This window comes from Athene cunicularia (assembly GCF_003259725.1).
Source record: "Athene cunicularia isolate RWA chromosome 3 unlocalized genomic scaffold, athCun1 chr3_part1, whole genome shotgun sequence".
Lineage (NCBI taxonomy): Eukaryota > Metazoa > Chordata > Aves > Strigiformes > Strigidae > Athene > Athene cunicularia.
Genome location: NW_020799097.1, coordinates 6,166,079 through 6,190,037, shown reverse-complemented (window position 1 = coordinate 6,190,037; position 23,959 = coordinate 6,166,079). Strand labels below are relative to the sequence as shown.

The following is a 23,959-nucleotide window of genomic DNA, read 5'->3' as shown; positions in this document are numbered from 1 at the left end:
GGGGCTGAGGGGAGGTGAGTTGAGGTGAGGGAGGGTTGTAGGAAGCTGAGATAAGAGGTAGCTGTAGGGAACCATGGGGGGCTGAGGAGAGGTGAACTGAGGTGAGGAAGCTGTAGGGAGCCATGGGGGGCTGAGAGGAGCAGGGATGTGGGGAGCTGAGGGGAGCGGGGCTGGGGGGTGGTGCATTCAGGTGAGGGGGGGCTGAAGGGAACTGAGGGAGGGGGCTGAGGTAAGGGGAGCTGTAGGGAGCCATGGGGAGCTGATATGGGGCTGAGGGGAGGTGAATTGAGTTGAGGAGAGCTGCGGGGAACATGGGGGGCTGCAGGGAGCTGTGGGAGGGGACTGTCACAAGCAGGGAGATGCAGCGGGTTGCAGGGGAGCACGAGTTTTTATGAGAGGCATGTTCGGCCCCCTTGGGCTGGGATGTGGCTGGGCTGGCCCCCAAGGCCATACGGTGAGGCCTGCTGGTAAGGGGTCCGAGCTCACTTGGGGTACAGGGTGTTTGCAGGGGCGCCCTGCAGCTGCAGATGGAGGCCGTGGGGTGAGGCAGGCTGTGGCGGGGAGGATGCCTGCAACCTGCCACCTTTGCAGGTGTCACGGCAGCCCCAGGCTGTGGCCTTTGCAAGATAGTGGCGGTTGTCAGCGTGACTATAAGTCTCCTCCTTGACTATCGCTCCCTTTTGGCCACACAGCTCTCAAAGCTGATTGTTCATATTCTTTCCGCTGTGTGACTTTTTGTGCTCTCTGGTGTCAACACTGGTTTACCCTGAAACTTAGAAGACGTGCAGGAAATTGTGGGTGGTGTTGACTCTGAATGTCAGTGCTGCTTTTAGGAAGGCAGTGTGTGTTGTAGGATGGGCTGATGTCTGTTTTGGGCCCTGGTGTAGGTTTGCTTCATAAATTAAGGTAAAGAGTTTGCATTCTCTTGATTTTCCTTTTTATTATGAGAAGGGATTAGTAATTCTGCAAAATGTTAAGTTACTGGTGCTGAGTACCAATGAAATCAGGTCTGTGTAAATAGAGAAAATCAGTGTCCTTTAATAACAGAGCAGAAATTGTCACTCCATTTTAAATTTCATCATAAAAAACCAAGAAGACGTCTATATCTTCATGACTGACTTCTGCAGAGGATCTGAATTTCATTCTGTGTATCCTGCTAGCATGTTTATTCTGAACACCATGTAGATATGAGCTTGTTTCTAATGGCTTTTACATATGTATGAGTTTGTCAGGTTGTTCTACCTATGCATGCCAGCTGTGGAGTGGCTCTGAAGATGTATGATAGGCTTGAATAAAGTGACACGCCTTAGATTCACCTTGATTTATGGAATGTAGCTGGTGTGGCAAAGCACAGGATTGTAAAAGAAGAAAAAAATTAATTCCAGGTGAGCATGATAAGACTTACAGCAGCTATTCACATGTTCTATGTCAAGTCCATGTCAAGGTCTTACTGTCTTTTTTTGGTTACACTAATTCAGCTTTGTAAATATGCATGACAGTTGATGTGGAGGAGGGAAGTGTCCTTTATGAATAACTTTATTGTATTTCCTTCAAAATATTTATTACACAGAGTGAATTAGAGGTCAAGGTCATATGTAACAGGTGTAACTTTTAGCTAATTTCATCAATTTAACAGCTGAAGTCTTGTTACAAACTTTATGCAGAGATACAGAAAAATTTTAGGCATCAAGGCTGTTTTGCTAACCTAGTTTGGCAACATACTTACACAGCTATTGAGTCCTAAAAGGTGTGAGTAATCTCTTGTTTACCCTTACCCGGGTGCTTTGAAACCTGTTCCTAGTATTCACCTATTCATGAGCTCAGCCTAACATAACGTGTCCAGTTTGACACATCATAAAGGCAGCATACTGTACCTACTCTGGACTTTGAACTGGGCTAGCCAGCGTGCTCTTGGGTCCATTCACAGTGTATGCCTACAAGAAATTGGTGAGTTTTGTGTATACTTACATTAAGAGAAGTAAAACTAGGAACTATCAAGATGTTTGCCTTTTCTCACCTTAATCTCTCTCCATATTGTATTTCACCCCACATTTGTCTGTACAGACTGCAGGTCTAAGCACTAAACAGTACTAAACCTTGCCAGAAACTGTACAGATTTACTGCTGTAGTAGAACTGAGCATTTGCCGCTTGAGAACCATTGCACACATTTGGTTTTGTCAGTGGAATTCAGTGAATGAGAGGAAGTAAAGGGTAGGCAACCTCAAAATACTTGCAGTGTTTCGCTAGGTTTAGTAAAACACTTTATTTCTAGATGGGAAACTGTACCCTCGTCTTGGCAGTGTTGTAGAGAGGAAGCAGCTCCTTATTTATTCAGACAAAATGCACATGAATAGTTCAGATACTGAAGTACTTTCTTAAGAAAAAGCAGGGCATTTTCATTACTTAGAGTTAAAATAACTGAATATTAAAAGATAAATAATTTTCTGTATTTTTCTTTTTTTTTTTCAGTTTTATCCATGTGACAGAGATCTCTGTGATCATTTTTGCTGAGTAGTTTTTTAATGTCATTTACTGTCTTTTGATGCATCTTTATGTAGTTAAGCTGAAAAAAAAAATAGGAAGAAGTTTCCTAAAACCATAAAAGGGCTAGGTGACTAACAGCTGTTAAACTGTATTAGACTTTAAGCTTTTAGTGCCCATTTAATCTGAGGAATAGGTTGTATAAGAGACTACAAACAAAAACAGATTCTTAACCAAGTTGTTTCTCAAACTGTCTGCGGAACAATATCCCTAAGGCTGCCTGTCAGGGTGATAGAGAGTATCTGTTTTGGTTACTAGACCCTCCACTGTAAACAAGTGTGAAGCCGAATTGCTGGGCTTTTTAAGGGTGCTTAATTTCAGAGGTAAACAAAGATGCTGAAATGGTGCTGGATTTTAAATGCAAACAAAAATATTTTCGTTGGAGCAGTTGCACGAATAAAAAAAACAGAATTTCTGAGGCTCTCAGGTATTCTAATGGAGTTTCCAACCATGGAGTTCGAGACCAAACCTGTTTAACTAAGTTTTTTACAAAAGGAACTGGAAGACCACAAATAAAGGGCTTTGAAACGTCTAAATCAGGAATAATTGTTTAGGCCCTGCAGCAGGCAAAGTAAGTTTTCAAGTGTCTGTTGACAATGACTGCTCCTGGAATTTTTAATAACTAAGAGCTGTTGATAACATGAGAATTGAGTGTCCTGTGTAAAATAATTTTCTATTGTTTGTCTAGTTTCCAGTGGAGAAGTGTGTCTTACGCAGAGTCGAATTTACTAAGTGTTGGTTTTAAATATACCTTTTATGCAGTCAGTAGCAAAGCAACATCTGGGTGAAGTTGAACAACCATCATCAAAGTGGGATCCTGAATCCATAAGCCAGCCCTTCAAGACTGCAGAACCCAGGTCAGTGTTAGCTGAGCAACAAATGGATTTCTGGAGGCCTGCTCCAAGGATGTGCTGACTCTTGTGTGCGATGGTGTGATGATCAAAGTCTTCTGCCAAACCACTGTCTTCTGAAATGGTTTTTCTGTGTGCTTTGTTTCCCTTACTCTGTCTTAAATAGAATACAGAAGCTGCTATAGCTGCGCATGTCAGCAGTTGGTATGAAGCTGAGCTGAAGCCTGTGTTTCAGAAGATGAACTAACTAAATATGCGGACAGACAATACAGATGAAATTCTCAGCACACCTGTGCAACTTTCTGTCCTTCAAAAGGCATCACCCCATAGCAGCGTGGTTCCAGTGATCTTCCTGGGTGTCCAAAGATGACCATCCAAAGACTGGACCATACTGAGCAGTCTTGTTCCTCCTTCATATCAAATTATTCCCATTTTGAAACCTTGTGCAGAGCCGCAGATGCTCAGTCCTCTAAAGTGCCATTTTTTCCCAGTCTGTTCCTATTATGAAGGTCTGTGAGTGTTAAATGGCTGTAGGAATAACTGGGTAGAGGAACTTGAGTCTCTCACTGCAGTGAGCACAGAGCCTAAACAGAAAGTACCTGACGTGGAGACTTCCTGAAAGATCTGAACGCGGGATAAAGGTCTTTTCCTCATGTTTAGTGCAAGATGGGTGGTGAATAAAGCACTGCTGTTTATGAACTCTGAAGAGAGGAGGCGCTGCTAACCATGTAAGTAAAAACTGAGGCTGGAAAATGTGCAAGTAAGTTTGTTTGCAGTCGATTTCATCCAGGTATTTAGGGCAGTCAGGAGTAGAAACAAAGTGGTATGATTTTATTACAGGTCCCATGTAATATGTCTGTAAACCATAAACAGTCTTTCTTCCAGAGCCCACAGTGTAGTTCTGATAATGTACTTTGAACTTCATATTGCAAAGTTTTGGAAATGTTTGAGCTTTACAAGGAAAACAAGTTATTTTTGGAAAACTAGCATCCTGAATGGCCAGAAACATCCTGATTTTTTTCAGTGAGTGCTCTTAAGTGCAAATGAAGGGCGAGCCCCTGTGGGGTGCTAAGATGGCTCAGTTTGTACTGACATAAACTTGTTTACCATCATTCAGTTTCAGGTTCAGCTGTTTCTAAGAACTCTGAGTGTTTTGTTTTAACTATTCATTTTTCTTGTTTCTCTTAATGGCTGGAAAAAGATACTTGAAAGCAACGAACTGAAGGACCTCAATTTGTTTAGGTTATGAAGAAAGCTTTACAGACTCTTTTCTTAAAATGTGCAAGTATTTTCACAGAGAAAAAATAAAACTGAAGGAGTCTTTTAATTAAAGCACTAAAATCATAGCAATAACCAACTGGAAATGACCTCCTGAGAAATTCCAGTAGAAGCAAGTTGCTATTTCTAAACAGAGCTATTAACTGCTGAAGCTGCTTGTGGCACTGATGAACGAGCTGATGTTTCCAATACTGTGGAACGATTAGAAAACATGCAAGTTATTTGCTTTAAAAAAGGGGTACCCAGGTAAAAGTCTCGTTGTATAGATACTGTAATGTGGCTTTTTGCCTTTGATTATTAATCTCTGAGAAGATGTGAGGTATGCAATTTAGGGGTCAGACATTCTTGTTACTCTTCTGCTCTGGAGGTGAGGGATAACTGGCTCTAGCAATGCAGGAGTTTCTTTACAAGCTGATCTTCTGCTTGATGTTTTAAAATAAGTCAAATCTGAAGGTGCTGATTTCTGTTAGGGTTACAGGATGAACAGGTAAAGGTTCAGTAGTAGCTTCTGTGGTCTGATTTTAACATACTATTCTAAGTGTGTCAGGGCCCTTACTGTATTTCCTGTCCTTCAGATAAAATCAAGTTTGTCTAAGGAAACAAATGCCAATAAATGTCTGTGTTTGTTTGGGCTACTGAGCTGAGCTCTGTGTATCTCTTTAGAGTGAACCAGGCAATTATTTAGGTTCCTAGCATGAGTTCTGATGTCCATTTGTAGGCTTCTAAATGTAGGTGAATTCCAACATTGCTGTCTAAAAACCCATCTGTTTTAGGGAGAGTTCTCCTGACATAATTCTTTCCACCTCTTTTTATCACATCCTCTGAGATGCCCATCGCTGTCCATTGGACTGTAGAAAGAGTTGGTGATTACCGTAATCTAGATGTTGAATGACAGACAGCTGAATGTAGTATAAACAAAGCTTCTAAAAATGACACTTGAAGCTTAGTGGTTGACTGCAACATGTCTTATCTATGCTAACTGGAGTTATTGTCATGTTAATTCTGGAATTCCTTGCTTTAAGAAGAAGAAGGTCAGAGTAAAAATGGAAATTCAGTCATGAAGTAAGAAATAAACCTTGAAAATTAGGAGTTCTGTTCTTCACGTTCTTTGTCCTGATATGAATTTTGCTGCTTATGGTTTATGTGGTTATTTCTGCAAAGCCAGTGACCGCTCTTATTGGATGGCTCACATGGGTATGGATGGCACATGCAGTGGGACGTGACACAACTTGAATTACAGCACTAACAGCAGAAAGTATTGCTGTTACTAATTACCACATTAATTCAACACCTAGATTTGGGAGAAGAGGAATTTAGGGAATGGATGAAATCGCTGATTTATCTTTTTTGCAATCTTCCATTCTAGTACTGTTACTCAGAGGATTTCATTTTTGTTATATTTAAGGTGAGAGTAAATTTGGTAGGAGATGAATCCCCTTGTGTTCTAGCCAATTCTCAGAGATTAGAAGGGCTAGGCGTGGCTGGATTTATCTCTTAAGAGCTATGCCAGTTAGGGCTGTAACTATATGTCTGACCCAGATGCCCAAACAGCCCATATGCTGTAGGTCTGGTTCAAGAGCAGCAGTCAGATTCATGAATAGTATGGTTTATTTTTATGCAACGTCTACAGATTCTCTAAGATTGCCTACGATAAATGCACAAACTGCAGGTTGGCTCTATAGCACTACACAAAAATGACACACGCTTAGTTCCCAGGTAATCACTCGGTGTAACTGAAGGAAATCTTACCAAAAGGCATCCCTTGTGGGGGTAGGCAAGAGCAAAAACCCATCCATCTGTCCCTCCGATTTGGTGTGGGATTATTGTCTCTCTGAGTTTTGTACAAACTTGGGGCAGTGTTTATCTTTGAATGTATGTGTGAGGGGGTGGGACTGTAGTCAAGCCATTATCTTTTGAGTAATGACACAGTACATCCTTTGGTGCCAAGGGGCACAGCTGGTTTTTGGGGGGAAAAAGAGGGAGGATGAGGAACAAGGTCAGCAGGCTACTGCAAAAAATCATCCCTTGAGAGAAAAGGGTAGAGCAGGAGGTAAATCTGTCCTTGAGATAGGTGAAAGAACAGGGCCTACACCCCACTTCACATTCCTCCTTGGTGCCACGACAAACACAAAGCACTGGACCTCCATCCTGTCCTGTGTTTATTCCGGGCACCCTGTGTCAAGGAAATACGTGTTTTACAGATTTCTCACTGTTTTGCTTTTCTCACACTTCCAACACCTAACAATTTTCCAATGGAGTATGGAGTGCAAAGTGGTGCTGAGAGCTTTCCTGTTCTCCTGCCTGATACAACCTCTTTCCTCTCCCTCCTCTGTAGGAGAGAAGCCCCAGTTCACTGGAGGCACATGCACACAGCTGCCCTGCCCTGTTCCTCTCTGGAGCGAAGCGGTTTTGGCTGGGGAATGGGGAGGGAGCAGCACAGGACACAGGGGAGCAGGTCAGGGCACAGTATGGTGACTCAGTTTTGATGTCATTTGTTGTCACAGAACTTTTAATTGTGGCACAAGAATTATTTCTGTCTTCCCTGAAGGTGAAATGTAAGGGTTGCAAACCAGTGGTGGGTCCATATAATGTGATTTGAAATGCACCGGATTTTCACCCGGATAAATTCTGAAGTGTGGTCAAGTTTACTCTGGGGCTTTATCACTGTCACAAAGAGTGAAGTCTGGATCTTAGAGCTGAATGGAACTTTTCTTTGCTCTTGGAGAGGTGCAGAGGGATGGAGAACTCGGGTAACTCACACTTCCGACCAATAAAATCCACATCAACAGTATTTATTTAAATAATACTCATACGTTATGCTCTTATTCCTTACTTACCTGTGATATTTTATACCCTCCAGCAGGTGCTGCTGTATCCTGCTAATGTCCTCGTGGAGGAAAACAAAAAAAATCAGTCATTTGATTTAATACTGCGCAGCTGGACTTTGCTCTTTGTTTTGCATCATGAATGTGTCTGTGTTCTCTTGTCTTCCTCAAGTTATTTGCCAGCAGAGTGACTGAGGAGGGAATTTTTATGATCCCAGAATATTTAATCCTGCAAGCACTTTGTGTAAGAAGGGGTTGAAGATCAGTGGGAGTTGCTTATCAAGGCCATGGTCAGAGCAAGTTGAACAGGCACAGGTAGAAATACCTTTGTATTTCTACAAAACAGGGGAGTGTGAGGACTCTCTTAGAAGTAAAAAAATTAATAAAAAAATCCTAAAGTTATAAAAGTTTCTAGTTGGCTCATTGGGGTTTTTTATCCAAGTTTCTTGAGCTTTAGTAGTTTAATCTCATAATTTTAAATCAGTCTTACCGTTAGCTGGTCTTGAATGGTAGAAATTTGCAGGAGAGATTACACAGCCACACATTTCAAATCTCTTATTTAGGGTTTCCACGTGCAGAACTGTAGCTGAGTTACATGCAGAAAACATAAAGAGGCAGTGTGCTTCATTCTGTTTGCTGGTGGACCACTTGTGCCAGGCAGGAATTTATGAGTAGTAATAGTTGAAATAAGGCCTTGATGTGGGTTACATGTCCTTGTAGTCCTTGAGTTGTGTCAGGCCAGAAATGTACTCATGAGCGATGAGCTCTCGTTGATCTCTGATACTTACTTGTGTCTCTGGTACTGTATTGCTGGTTCCATGTGGGGAACTGAAATTCCGCTGTAGTGTTTTTCCTCACTGTTACAGTGATTTGGTTGTGACTATGATTTTGTCACTTTGGGGGTTATCCAGGAGCCTTAGAAGGTGATTCCAAGTTTAATAAGCTGAAATATTGGTTTGCTTTTGATATTTATTAGTAATCTACAGTGTTCAGTATAAGAATAATGACATTAGACTGCAATCATAAATGTCAGGCAAGCAGCACCTGCTACTCTACCATGTGGAACAGCATGTGTTCCCCTGGTCGTTCTGTTTGGAGATGGCTAGAATTACAGTCTTTCTCTCTAACCTCTCTCCTGTGTTTCTTTCAGAAATCCACCCTGGCTGTGGAAGTTATCTTTCAGGAAGTCACAAGGATGGGTCACAAGGAAAACACCTTTATTTTTCCTTTTGGCTCAAATTCAAAAGGTTAAACATAATTAGATTATAAGAATTCTCATAATAATCTACATAATCCAGATGCAGTAAACAGATAAAAAATCATTAGTCAATAAATTCTAAAGTTCTCATGACTTCAATAAATTCAGATTTGGATTTTTAATGAGTTTCAGCTCATTTGATTTCAGATGCTCTGGAATGCGTATCTGTCTTTGAGAGGAGTTCATTTTATGCTAAAGCAGGAAGTATTCATCCGCTTTGATTCTGTGGAGTTTGGTGTGTGTCTCCATTCTTTAGAGAAAAGGAACTGTGTAGACAAGGTGGCTAACTAGATTGCTAAAGTCAAGTGGTATTAACCCAACTTTGGCAACTTGAGTCTGTGTCTTATGATATGGAGATATATAACTTAAATGTGATTCTAAGGAACTGGTATATTACGTATACATAATAACACTTAATGCTTATTCAGTGCTTTCTTTTTCTATTTCAGGGCAACTCACAAGACTTTTTATAGTTTTGGTTCTAGTTTATGTATGAGAGGATGAAGTTGCTAAATGTGAAGGGAGTGGTTCAAGGTCCTCAAGTGAACCAGTGGAAAACTGGAAGGAAAGTTGGATATGTTTTTCTTGTGAATATAACACTTCATTTTTTTTTTAGTTTTTATTTTTTTATAAATGATCATCATTTGTTGATGATGTTGTACGTAACCACTGAAACGCTGCAGATGATTGAAAATATGAGTAAATGGGTGAAGTCTGTATTTCTACCTCTTTACACAAAATCTACTTAAGATTTTCAGTAAAACTATTTTTGACTTCCTATGAAAGAACACATTTATTTTTACCATAGCTTTCTAGTACTGGCAGGTGCTTCAGGTGTTTTTTGCTATACTTAGCCAGGCTCTATCTGGAAGAACAAGTGATTACAGCTCCTAAGATATAGTTACCAGCAGTCAGATCAACAAAGGGGTTAAAAGTGATACAGCCCTATCTTCTACTTCAGTGAATGTGTAGTTGTTGATTTAAAGCTCTTGGTAAATGATTGTTGGAGATCTGCCATGTGTAGCAGAGCATTCAGAAAGCACACCACAGACTCTGCTTCCTCCTAAAGAGCATTTGTCTGTCAACATCACACTTTAATTGTAGTCTTTTAAGGTACCAGAAGACAGGCAAAACTCACCAGCCAGCAGTCATGGAAGATCAGGTCTTTACCAATGTATATCAAAATGTTGACAGCACCAATATCTATGAGATTCCAGACTCTGAGGAAGACAAAAGGGATAATCTTTATGATTGTGTCCATGAAGATCCACCGTCCCTTTCTTCCATCACTACTATCCCAGAGAGCATGGACAGCAGTCAAGAGAGCTCAGAAGATAGCTGTAGTAATTCTGTGGCCTCTCAGCATGGAGCTGATGGGGAGGATGGTTCTTCTTCATCTCACCATGGTGCGGAAGAAGACCACCCATACCAGGAGGTGGATCTGATGAGCCCAACTCTGGAAGATAAACACGTAGAGGGCACGATGTTTGAGAGCAACGTGCATTTTCCTCCATATTTCCAGTTGCGTCGGAGCCAGAGCAATTCTTCCAACTCTCCAACTTCCCTCAAGTTCCCCCTTAACAATAACTTTGGAGAAACCGACAACTTCCAGGCAGATTGTGAGATTTTCATGTATGTAAAGGTAAGAGCTCTGGTGCTCCTAAAAATAGACTAGTTTTAAACCCTAAATCAACATATGTGTCTTCCAAATCAGTAAAATACAGCTACCCACTGCTTTGTTCTCAACTCTGCTGCCGGGGTGCTGCAGGGAGCCAATCCGTTCACTTGCCTCTTGCATCTCAATGCACAGAAAGATAAGATTTGTTTTGTGTGGAGATGCCTGGGATTTCTTCACTTCAAGTGGAAGTATGAGCATGGTGAAAGTATTCTGAGTGTTGCTGTGATTAATTTATTCTATGAAATCTCCCTTCTGTTACAGCTAGACTAGCGATACCTGAGCTGGTTTAGTTAAACTAGTACAGCTATCCCTGCGTTTCCTATCTATCTAGTACCTAATAGCTCAAAAATGATAGTTATGAATGCTACGAAGAAAACTGAATTTATAGTTTGAATAAGGGCAATAAAATTTCCACAAATGCCCATCCTTGAAAGAGGTCTGTCTTTTATTTCTTTCAATATTTAGATTAATGTAGTTCTATGACAATTTTAACATCTATTTTTCATTCATTTCAAGTTAGGTATAAATTACTGAGGGGACTCTCACACTTTCTTCAACCTTGTAAAGTACTTAAGATTCTAAACCATAAACACCTGTGTTCTTAAATAGCGCTCAACTTCCCTTCATAAAACCTCTTGTATTCAAGCATTTTCAATATTTATTAGGCCGTAACACAGACCTGGCAGTTCTTTCTTTTTAACTGTGTAAGAGATAAATTTTCAAGTTCTTATTTCCCTTGAATAGGACTGTACACCATGAGTGTAATTCTCTGTTATTTCAACAGAAGTCTTGTGAAGTTTGTCACTTTTCAACATAAATAAGATTATCAGAATCTGTTCCTCAGTTCCACAGGTGCTTTGAAAACAGAATAAGAGATTTTGTTACCACATGTAGTGAAAGAACGGTTTTCGGTAATGTCTGCATTTGATTAAATCTAGTTTATTTAAGCAAGAACACACTATAACCTTTGCATTAGTGTGAGATGCTGATTATCTTGTATGAGCTAGGGGAGATCAGATGTCTTGGTGGAATCCTTTACTACTTCATTTGGTTTCTGCTGTAAAACTGAATTTCTCTGAAAACAGAGTTAGTTAAAAGTTTATCCTACATTTAATTGTAGGGTAAAGGAGAGCGCTTTCATAAAGTGTCAACAGAATCTTGAGATTCTTTTGAATGCATTAAGAAATTTATAATTTAAATATTTTTCCTCTGAGTGATGTCTGTCTGTAGATGAATAGTTGATGTTATTCCCCCTTCACATCTCCCTTCTCTATGTGACAGTCTCTATGTGACAGCTTTTCTAACTCTTGTGTAAAGTCAAATCATTGAAGTTATTGATAAATTAAAACCAAACAAACACACCATCCAGAAATGACTGTCAGGTAACTTAGTCTTATTATGCATAAGAGAATCCATAAAACTTCAGCCATTTCTCTTGAATTTCAGTATAACTGCAACTACTCTTGCAAAAAGGTGTGTATCCTTCAGGAGAGGGACTATCTATGAATTGCTGGGTCATGAATTGTTCTGGGTCCACATGTACTGCCACAAGGGGTTTTGTACTGTTTTCTGTGTCGTGTGTGAGGGCACTTTTTCTTATCTTCAGAGCACTTACGCTCTGTGACTCTTTGAAGCAGCAGCTGTCCTGTATCTGTGACTAGATCATGGTCATTGCTAAAAACATGTTAATTATATGGACAAAGTAAGCTCACTGGTGTTGGTTCTAATTCACATCTCTGCTTGTAGTCCTGCATACATATTTTAAAAGTTGCACAAATTGAGTATATTTTGTTTGTTAGTGCTTCATGGTATTAGCAACATTAGTGGTGTGGTTTGGCTGTAAAATAATCTCTCTCTATTCCTTATTCTTCCACGTTCTTCTTGTTTCGAAATAACGGTGTCCTCTCTTTCTATGCATGAGGAAAGAAAATTAGTGCAGATGTTCCCATTCAAGCAGAGATGATGGGGTTAATTTGAATTTCTGAAAAGTGAGAAGAGAGGCATTTTGAAAAGAACTGTCATGGAGAAGGACAGAGGAAGTCCTTTTCCTTGCTTTTGTGGTGCAGAGTAGCTGACTGTCCCATGAAGGGGCTTATCAGCTAGTCTAGAGAGAAGCAGAAACTTTGGACTCTATTCACTTGCCAAAGCATAAGTGCCTGGTGCCTTTGAGATGTCCTTGAGCCCCAGGACATCCCCACCTGGCTGGAAAATGAGACTTGAGGCTTTGAGGTGATCCATGCTGTGATCCTGCTCCAGCAGGAGCTGAGGCCTGAGGGGCCAGGCACTGGATGCTTCTGGGCGGGTGGCTGACCTGAACTCCTACAAACAGCGTTTTATTCCTTGAGAAATTGATGACATTTCTGGATTTTTGTTTTTCTTTCTTTCTGGTATCGAGGTAATAAAGCACTAACTCCGTGCAGTGCAGATCCAGGTTTGTTATCTTTAATTATCCAGATAGCAAAAGTCAGCCTATAAAACGGAAGGTCATAGAGTAATATATAACAAGAATTGTGAAACTTGAGGGCTATCACTTCTTGCACATAGGAACCAAATCTCTGTTGTGTCAATGCTGTTATTCACAGACTGTTCCCTCCTTGTACGGTCTCTAGTCCACCTGAGGACACTGTTGCTCTGAAACTGGGTTCATCTTCTGGATTTGCTCTTTTCTGCAGACATTAACAGTGACAGGAGGACCTTTTGCTGTGTGACAATAGGGGTAATGACAATTCTGCCACTATTTGTTCCTTCCTTTGTTTGTAGCACTAATAAATCTCTGTGAGTGACTGGAAATGTGAGTGTCAGACAGAGGTTGACTGAAAAACCAGAGAAAGTGGGAAGATTAAATGGTATCTAATTTACAGTCCAGCTGGCTTAGTTGCAGTGCACTGTCTAGAATAGAAATTTAACTTCATCAGAATATTTTAAGTGTCGTTGCCTTAGGACTGTAGTTTCAGTCAGACTGGATAATGGTTTTTGTAGTCTGTACTGTGTTGTTAGACACCAAGAAAATATTAAAATCACATTAACTCACCTTTCACTGATTATCAGTACTTGATAACTATGTCATTGCCAGTGGACTATTTCAGGATCTACTATAAAGTAAAAAATGTTGGCTTTTGTCAAGGTATTCCCTGTACCTTTAAGAGCAAAATATAGCATGTACCTACATGGAGACATTTGTGTGATTCCAGCGTGTCCAGGCTCGTCAGAGCCACCTTAATGACCTTTCAATAACGTTGCAATTTCTTCAAACAAAAGCCTTTGCAATTTGAACAGAAATATGACTGACGTACAGGCAATGTTACTGAGTGTATAGGACAGCTTGGCTTTAATTGTAGCTGTTGCTCAGAGGTCCAACCTTTCACTTGTATGCTGTATTTAAAAGTGTGTTTATCCCGAAGGTTTTCTTTGAAAATTTTAACTTTTTGTTTTTCTGAGGATTGAGTTGTTATTTAAAGAATAGTCCCTGTTATTTTCTTTTCTTCTGGTTTATTGACAGCCTGAGACTGGCTACAGGTTTTACCCTCTCTGTACACATTTGTGCCATAGGAGCACAGTTCCCAAAAGAAGGAAGGTGATTCTTTACCCCAAGCAATAAACACCTCATGTTAAGCAAACAATATAAATTGAATGCAGTGTTTTAGCATCGTGAACATGCATGTTGGATCACTGCACTGGGATAACAGTTATGGAGGCTGGAAGGCTCCTCTGGAGATCATCTAGTCCAACCCCTTACTCAGAGCAGGATCACCTACAGCAGGTTGCTCAGGGCCGTGTCTGGTCAGGTTTTGAGTATTTCCAAAGATGAAATATCCCCATTGTCTCTGTGCAACCAGTCCAGGGTTCTACCCTCATGGTAAAAATGTGTTTTCTTATGTCTAAATGGAATTTTGTGTATATCAATGTGTGCCTGTTGCCTCCTGTCCTTTCACTGGATATCAGTGCTTATATTTAAGAATGCTTGTTTAAATCAAGACACTGCTTTTACCTTCTCTGTACATCAGAACTTAAACTTTTATCTGTTTCCATTGAGGTTATTGCATCCTTTGGTAAAATTCCTTTAAATCAGTAGCTGAGAAAGAAAGGACATTTCTGTTTTTCCTGGAAGATGCTTCCCCCTCCCTTGTTTCCAAGTCAGGAAGGCCTGTGGGCTCTAACTTGATGGCACAACTCTGTGCTAGCTCCCTGCTGACTCACAAAGTTGAGCTGAACTCTTAGGGCCATAGTGTTAACAGGGGCAGGGAGGTTAATTGCTTGTATCACTGCAAAAATCATGCTCCTTCCCACTGAGTTGGCTTTTCTGGAGCATATTGAGAAAGCTTTGTTTAAAAATGTGTATTAATGGTTTAGAACATGAAGTTACAGGACATAGCTAATTTTTAGCATTTATTATTTGAAAAGAGCAGAACCAAACTGTAGTGTAACTATGTGGATGCCCAGTCTTAAATTAGTGGTTATGCTGGTACTTTGCTGAGCAGAACTGAGCATTTTGTAGAAGATGAAAAGTAAAATAGTACCCAGCATAGATGAAGATTTGTAGCTTTTAGTAGGAAATCCTGCAGGGGGTTTCAGATAAAGGGATGGATATCGCCATTAATCAGAATATCCGTTTTTCAAAGTTTCAACCACTTATTTCTTACTACACTCATAGTCTATAGAGTAAAACAACTATACTTTACAGTTTTGGGGTCGTAGATATTCACAAGCATCACTGGGTGACTAAATACCATTTAGCAATGCAAGCCAGGGGTCTTTTAATTGACTCCAATACAGCACATTAAGGCTGATGTTAAACCATATCTTCTCCACTGAGGTTTGCAGGTAGTAAAATGAGTTCTGGCTGAAGGCAGGTGGCAGGTGTAACTCTCTATATGTAGATAAAATTATAGTAATTTGGCTTCTTATGACATTTTAGCTTTTAAAAATATTTTTTATAATGAGTGTAACGGAAGTAAGCAAGTATTATTTTGGTCTTGTGAATAAGCTTAGAAAAAGGTTAAATGATTCATAATTCACCTTTTAAATAGTTTTCACTGAGAAACTTCAGCAAGGAATGATCTAAGAACTATTTTCAGAGTTCTCCAGTCAGGGCAGATTTGCAGACCAAGATGCAACAGGTGCATGGCAAGAAATGGGGAGCCAATATCCAAACGTGATACCTTTTTTGATAATTTAAATGAAATTAATGTTTTGGGTTTTTTTTCTGCAAATAGTCTTACTTAAGATAGTTTACAAGTACAATTCAACACAGAAATACTATCAAGTGGTAAGATGTGTCTTCCTGCTCTCAATTTTATCTAGACTGTCCCTAACAGATGCTTCTTTGAAAACATTCAGTGATGCAGATTCAGCATTTATACCAATTAGCCTCTGTCAATGCTTAACTATTGTCCTGAGACAAATATCTTCCTTTATTAAAATTCTGTCACTCTGAATTATGCTATTTTTCTTTTTAATAGTTAGGTCATTTACGTATTAGAAGACAGATATCAAATTTCCTTCAGTCTTTGCTTTCCTAGATTAAGCAAATTCAGATCCTTCAGCCTCCCTTCAAGCTTGAGTAACCATTTCTAAACTTTGATGGTTTGGTGTCTGTGAGGGTTGGGGTTTTTTTGGTTTAGGGATTTGTTTGGTTTGTTTTTTTGTTTTTTTTTTTTTCCACCTTTTCCAATCTCTCTCCGGTTAATTTATATATTTCTTGAAGGTCTGGTTTTCAGGTACAGGTATCTAGCAGTGCCGATAAAAATTACTACAGTGAATGCCTCTTTAATTCATCATCTGTCCACTTTATTTACTGCATATTTTAGCATATTTTGTATCCTTTAACATTTTTGTGTAGGATTAAGATGTTTATCTTCTAGCCCAGATATTTTCCGAATAAATGGTTCTGTAATGGTCTCAACCATTTATTACTCTCCTGTTTGCAGGCAGCTGTAATGCAGTACTGTCGCCTGCCATTTGACTTCAAGAGCATTAAGTTTCTCCAAGTGATGCGATAAGACTCTGATCACCCGTCACTGAAAACAGTTTGAAGTCAGAGAATTGCTCTGATATAAATCCGATGTGGTGCGTACTGTTACCAGTGCTTTCGCTCTACTAACTCAGAAAATAGAGACAGAGCTGTAGTATCTCCACACCATAGTCTGCAGACACAACACGGCTTTATGGCTACCTCCTGCACCCTGTCGTGGGTAGGAGACTGTTAATCTCTTAAGTCTTAACATATAAGCCTAGCAGCTCTGTAACCTTTTTTTCTGAGGAGGGAAACTGTGTTGTGGGTCTCTTCATAGCTTGATTTATGCTTATCTGAATTACTCTCTGTGTGAAAAGATTAGCGAATGGCAGTTCTGTTACAGATAACATCCAGTTCCCCAACTATCAGTCATGAACAGAACGTGTGCTTTGGCAGCAGGTCATAGCAGTTTGCTTAATCTTTTGGATACAAAGGGTAAAAGGTCTTGCTTCTGACCTCTGCTGAGTCTGTGCCTTGCTCATGTCTCCGGAAAGGTCCATGAATCAATCTGTAGTTGACACTCTCGTGCCACCTTCAGCTTTTGGCTCCAGCAGCGGCTGTGGCTGGGTACAGCACAGTAGCGTAGCAACAGCTTCCACATACAGACCCATATTGTCTAGGAAATTGTTACTGCACAGTGATTGCAGCAATAGCAAATACAATGGAAATATGTAGGTCGTAGTGAGAGAAAACTTTTTTTTTTTTTTTTTTTTTTTTTTTTTTTTTTAAAATAGTGACTCCCTCTTTGATGTTCTGAAAATAAGACTGTTATCCCAGTCTGGTTTGTTTTCTTTTGAAACATCTCAGTTCCTTTTGTTACATTTAGGAAAATGTTTGGATTTGTGGATTGATTACTTTTTTGCTGTCCCTGACAACTTATCTATGTAGCAGTACTGTCAAAATGGCTTCTGTCCAATACAAGAGGGATTTGTATTTTTAATTATTTACTGCAGAAGTACCTAAAGAGCACCTCTGCTGAGACTGATGTTTTACAAACACTAAGTAATAGACAGTCCCTGCAAAGTAACTGGTAATATGTAAATTATTTTGGGATCTGCAAGAAGAAAGCTGCTTTTTGGCTCTGCTCTTTGTTTTCTTTAGCTACCAAGGGTTCGATTTGGCTCACCTGCCCTAAGGTGTGTCTGTAAGCTATTAACTACATCTCTGCAGGATATCTAGTCTCTCTTTGCAGCAGAAACTATCTGAAATAGTGCAGTGGGATGTTAATTCATGTGGCTAAGTGTAGGCATCAGCTGCAGGGTGAGGTTAGTTGTTCTGTAGACTCCATTCATTGAATCAAGTAAGGGTCCAACCAGTGCTGTTTCCAGGCAATGCTCTTTTTAGATGCCTTAAGGTTTCCTTCCTGGCCTCCAGCTGCCTCTGCAGAAGGCCGTGGTTGTCCCACAGATCCTTTCTCATATACTTTTACAGATTGCCTCGGCTATCCTAGGGCCTCTCAAATGCTTCTGGATATGTAGGTTTAGGCAACTGAATCAAGCCATAAACTTTCACTGCAGACAATGGCATGGTCACCTGAAGTTAAACAAACTGAGAATGCCACCAGTGACAGTTTAAATACAAAGCCTGGATTACTAGATTAGACTAGAAGGTAATTCTGATAATGAGTATCTGGAAACAAACTCTAGACTGACACTTCCGCCCCCCCTCCCCCTCCCCCCGGCTATTTTTTTTTTTTTTCCCCACATCCACACTCAGAAACAGTGCAACAGTGAACAAACCACAGTGTTGGACAGTTCGGCTGTTCACTGGACAGTATAATTTAATCAAATAAAATAATCTGTTACATTTTAGCATCTTTCCAAGACTGAGAACCACCACTTTCTTTAACTTCAGTCAACTTTTATCCTTTTCTTAACAGCAACCCCTATCGATGTTTCTTTCAATTACATTTGTAGCTACTTTTTATTTTAGACAGCATAGTGAAAGAAAAAAGACAACTGAATTTCAAATGTTTGAATTCCTAGGTATCAGTTCAAACACAGCTTAAGATTTTAATTGTGAAAAGAAAATCTTCTTTATTTCTTTGGGTCATAAAACTCAGTATTGAAGGGAAATTTTCCGCTGTTCTGCAACTGTATTTACTGGTACATGAGAAATATTTTCAGTGTTCTCTCGTACACTCTGATTGTGGCTGAAAAGGAACATCTGAATATTTTTCTGTATCAGTGGTAATTTTTAAAATATTTAAAACTGCTTAATAGCAAATGTTAGGAACCTGTATGAAACTACCTTCCACGAGGGGGGGGGGGGGAAAAAAAAAAAAAAATATAAGACAGCACTAAAATGAGTCATTGATTTGTTATCTGCAGGTGTGATTTTTATATTTAGACCTCTAGATGATTCTTTCAATATAAATTAATGATATCATTATGGTTGAATTTTTACTGTTGGTATGTCTGTGATAATGTAAGACATCAGTGACCTTCATGAAGTTATAGCAATACATTTAGGAATGAATGTGAAGCAAATTTATTGTTGCACAGGTCTGGTTTCAGTATAGGCAAGCAGTGTTTGGAAAAAAGATTTTGATTCACACGTTAATTGATTTTTCTGTTGCAAGTTCCATGCAGTCACCTTAAAGCAGTCTACAAGTGTTAATGAAATAAATCTCGAGAACACATATTTGAGAGAAAACCCAGTATGTTCCTGCTTACATGTTCATAAAAAATGAGGCACAGAAAGGTAAAAGTCTTTGCACGCTCACCAAGATGGTTTTTTGTTGTTGTTGTTTTGGGTTCCTGGTAATCCGAAAAAAAATTTATGGAGGTGACCTATTGGGACATGAAATAGAGTCCTTTTCTGTCACAAACAGCCTCATCATATAATGCATAAATCATAAACCGATCAAGGTTGATTTAAAAACTAAGTGGCCGTTGTTACTAATTTTGGAAATCTGCTTCAGAACATCGCTGCTCTGATGGTTTGACACCTTACCCTCATTTCCAAATTACTTTTATTCACGTGCAGCTAACACATCTTTGTTCTTGTGCCAGAATCGTCCATTACATTAATTTTTTTCATTTAGTGCTTTTTAAAATCAGTTTAGGCTTAGACATCCACAGATGTTTTGGGGCTAAACCAGCCAATCCTTTTTGTCTCCATTTCTGCCAGTAATCCCCTTCTGTGCATATCTTCTTTCCACAAAGGTGCCTTTTTTTTTTTTTTTTTTTTTTTCACAGCTGCATCCTGTCTCAGATTGCTTCTACTTTTATAGCTAGACTAAACAAGCAGCAAAAAGATTCTTTTAATAACCTCCTGGTTTAAGTTACCTGTGATTGTTTAAGTAAACACATCATTCTATTTGAGGTGAAATGTCCTGATGTAAACATCTTAGAGTCACTCAGAAAAAGCTTCATTAATTTCTTGGTGCCTTTCACAATTTTTCACTTATCCTGACACCTGTTTTCCTTTCAGCAACAATAATGTTTTTCTATCAACTTTGTAAATTCCCCTGGTCTACCTGCAGAGCACCAGCAGGACATTGGTGTTAAGAGTGCTCACAGGTACCGGTCCTGAATCTTAAGTTCAGCAGTTTCAGAGGGCTTCTCTCTGGATCCTTAAGTGACGTTTAGATGGGGTTGTTCACTTGTCTATGTTACTGCTTTTTGGGAAATCAGCATCTGAAGCTCATCACTCTATATACCCATAGCTTGAGGACTGGTTGGAAGCAAAAGGAAAGAGTGGAAGCTTTGCATCTGAGTATAAATATATATATATATATATATATATATATATAAAAATATATATAAAAAATCTCTCTTCTGACCTCTGCTCACATGTATTTGTACCATTTTTTGATTTATTTTAAAATGTATTTGATTAAAATCTGGACATCAGAAGTATTTTATAGTTGACCCAGGTTTATACCTCCTCTGTAAATATGTGGACCCTTATCTGCAACAGTGATACTTTGGTGGCTCCTCATTGCAAGAAGGTCTCTGTTAGCCAGAAATGGCATGTGATGGGTTAGTGAGGGGTCTAAATGATATGGGCAAGTCCTCATTAAATAAGCATACCAGGAGAAATAATTTAAACTAATAAAATGGGGGTTTTTTAATGTCATTAGAGGTTATTCTTAATTTTAAGGTTTATTAGCTAGGAATTTCCAGATAAGTACTGGAGAAAATAATTCAGGAATCCTGAATTTCATGAAGTAGACTTGCTGACCTGAGAGTCCAGTTTTTTATTTTTTTATTTTTTAATTTAATTTTACTATCACACTGTGATTCAGGCATCGAAGGTAACCTTTCCTGCACACATCATGGGCTTATTCACAGTCAATCCATCAAGAAGGTCCATTAAGAATGAAGTCTGCACTCTTTTAAAACAGTTTGTGCTTAGACATCCTCGTATGTTTTGGGGCTAAACTCAGTTTATCCCAGTTGTTTAAAAAAAAAAGTTATCCAAGAGGTCAGTGCTGCAGCATGCTGAATGCTCTGATGCTTATCCATAAAGAGTATAAACTGCATGCCTAATGTTATATCATCTAAGAACTTTAATTCACATTTTCTCAATCGTTTTAAATGAATGAAATTATGTTTCTGCTTAAATAATTCAGGGGGTTGGGAACAGGAAGAATAGAAAGCAGGGCTTTTTTAAAAAAAAACAACTGATGAACATTTAGAGAAGAATCATAGTGTTTAAGTAAGAGGGAGTTCAGTGGGCAACACTGAAATGCCATCTTTTGCTGTATGAAGATAGAGATCTTATCTAATTTAAAATGTTATCGTATAGAGAAACTACAGACAAATTTAGATGTATGGTAAGAAACTATAAGAAACTAATAGCTATATTTTTATTTCAACTTCTAATGTTTCAGTCTGTAATTTTGGGGACTAAAGAAAATTAAACTTGTCAGTTCAGACAAATATCATAAAGGGCTATAGGGCAAGTATTTTTAATCAAGTGATTCAGTGGGGATCATGGTTAATATGCTTGGTGAGATTTCAGGGATATTTCTAAATAGTAGAATGCTTGGACTGAAAATGTAAGCTGTGCTGAAATTAATGAGAGTTTTGCATTGATTCAGTGCAGACAGGATATTACTCAAGATACTTTGATGCCTGCTCTGTACCTGCAGTTTGAAGATTGTTTGGATTTGGGGATTCATCTGTGTAAAATTTATGAAGTCTGTTTTAATGATTGTCTGTCAGACAGAAGATTTCTGGAACACTGGTTGGAACTGCTTGCTTTTTCTCTTTCCATGTTGGGACAGATATTGAATATAGAGAAGGTTTAATTCTTACTTTGGCTAGAAATGGCCATTCACAAACCTCCAAGACTATTTGAATTAAACATCCCAGCTCTCAACATGGACTGTGCCAAGGAATTAATCCAGTCTAAACTTCTAGGAGGTCAGTTGTTAAGTTGCTGATCATCTAACAGGGAACTCTGATGCCCTGTTAAATCTGACCAGGTACCATCTGAGAAAGAGCCACGTTCTCATCTGGGGAAGTGATTCAAGTGCTTTAACATGTTCCTGTGAAAAGCAGCTGCTGGAGGCTGGGCAGGATCAGGGCATGGAGGTCTATGTCTGAGCAGGCTAACCCCACCAGTATTTCCCAAAGCCTAAAGTTACTACAGGGTCATATTTCCATGGAAAGATACTGGACAATGATCAGTATCAAAAATCTGTTTAGATACCATGTGACCTATTTTGAAGAGGCACCAGTCTTGAGACTGATATAAACAGTGATAAATAGTTTCTAGTTACATCATGCATAGTTACAAGGTGGCATAAAAAGAACACCTTTGTAGAAAGCACACAGATTGTTTTACATATCTGTCATACCACGGGATTGCGTACTTCGTTGACCTTTATGAGCCACTTTAAATTTACTTATTTTCACCAAATGTAGGTAGGGTGCTTATCTGTTGAATCAGTAACTTCATGGTGGTCCGAACGGTTCCTGTACTTTGGTTTGCTAGCCCTTTGCCGTGTGTTCACGAGCCCATATGACAAACAGCAGAAGTTTGGAGCAGCAAATTCACAGTCATGTGGCTCCTCCCTGTGAGATTGCGGAGAATGAAGTTTGGACGGGAGCAGAGTTTCTTGCACGCATCGGGCACTGATTGGCCCCACGCACCGCGGCTGATAACAGCTAAAAATAGCACCGGTATAAAAACCCAGCTAGCAGCACAGCTGCCCTGGCATTCCCTCCTCGACTGCCAGCGAGGGAGGAGACCGTGTTCTCCGAGTCCCTGCAAATATGTGACCAAAGAACATTCTGCTACTTAATTCCACTTAACAATTAACCTGTCAAATAAAAACACACGGGACTGTGTGACTCATGGGGAAGTAACCAAGTTCTACTTTAAACAGAAAAAGACACAAACCGAAGGTGAGATTTTCCAAGCAGATTTTCTGAGCGGAGCGTGGCAGGTGGGCCGGTGGAATGTCTTTGGAATTGTGCCTGCAGAATATCTGTGGTTTTATGTACAAGAACGTTGTATATATACTCACATAATCACCCTTATAGGGAGCATACTTTGTGACGATGGAATTCTGAACACTTGGAAAAACAAATGTGTTTTTATTTGACAATGGTTTGACTGAGCTGGCACTGAAGACTTCAGGAGTCTATTCTTAGGCTTGCTGTTGATTCTGGGGAAACCAGGTCACTTCCTGGCATTCTGTTCCCTTTCAAGCTCTGCCTGTCTTCTGTTTTAAACTGTAGACTTTGGGGGAAGTGACTTCAGTTGATTGCACTGGAAGATAAACCTTTCGATGTCTGAAGTGCTTTGGATGAATGAAGACAGCAGACACCTGTGTTGAAGAGCTCCCCTTTTAAAGTCTGGCAACAGTTACATTGAATTGAAAACAGGGTGTAATCAGGGAAAGCATTAGAGAGTCTTAAAAATAGGTGGCAGTATCAGCCCTATCAATAGTAATCTATTCCCTCACGTATTAATTCCAGTTGCTCTGAGTCCTCTTTGATTTTGTGAAACATTTCACTATGGAATTTGTATGGCTGGATTTCCATTCAGTTTAGGGTGTTTTGTTTTTGTGGGGTTTTTGTTTGTTTTGTTTTGTTTTTTCTTTATAATAATATACTAGAAGGTTTATAATTTCCTACAAGATTGATAGATGACCTGGCTAACTTGCCTTTAGTTTCGATTTGTGATACTTAATGTTCTCAAAAGGTCACTTATAATTGCTTAGCCATTTTCCCTTTCATAAAAATATACAATTACCTTTTATTTTCTTGATGCATATCTCATAGCAAATGAAATAACTGCAGAGGATGTTGATTTTGTTGTTCTGTAGACTAAAGTCTTCTTTTTCTGGTCAGGAGACCCAACATGAGCAGAGGGAGTAGAAAGTCCCACACAGGGGCTTCCACCTAGTTGAGACACAGAGCTGAGGGGAGTCAATCTTTACAAGTACACTTGACTTCACCCTTTGGAACTCTGGCTTTCCCATCTGAAAGTCAATTTTCTGTGTTAAAGTATAGTCAAGAGGTAACCTGAGAGTCTCTTTCTGGTGCCATCCT

The 23,959-nt window shown here is 39.4% G+C and overlaps 2 protein-coding genes across 2 annotated transcripts in view; both read left to right on the top strand.

The window, feature by feature from the left end:
• Positions 1–1,490, top strand: part of ENPP5 (ectonucleotide pyrophosphatase/phosphodiesterase 5 (putative)) — a 24,456-nt gene extending 22,966 nt beyond the window's left edge. The window contains exon 5 of the transcript XR_003397996.1: positions 1,479–1,490. The gene's annotated coding sequence lies outside the window, so the exon portion shown is untranslated. The remainder of the gene's footprint in view (positions 1–1,478) is intronic.
• Positions 1,491–9,904: 8,414 nt separating this feature from the next.
• The window catches only part of CLIC5 (chloride intracellular channel 5), a 78,704-nt gene continuing 64,649 nt past the window's right edge, over positions 9,905–23,959 (top strand). The window contains exon 1 of the mRNA XM_026845493.1: positions 9,905–10,396. Within this exon, the coding sequence (XP_026701294.1) occupies positions 9,905–10,396 (492 nt within the window). The remainder of the gene's footprint in view (positions 10,397–23,959) is intronic.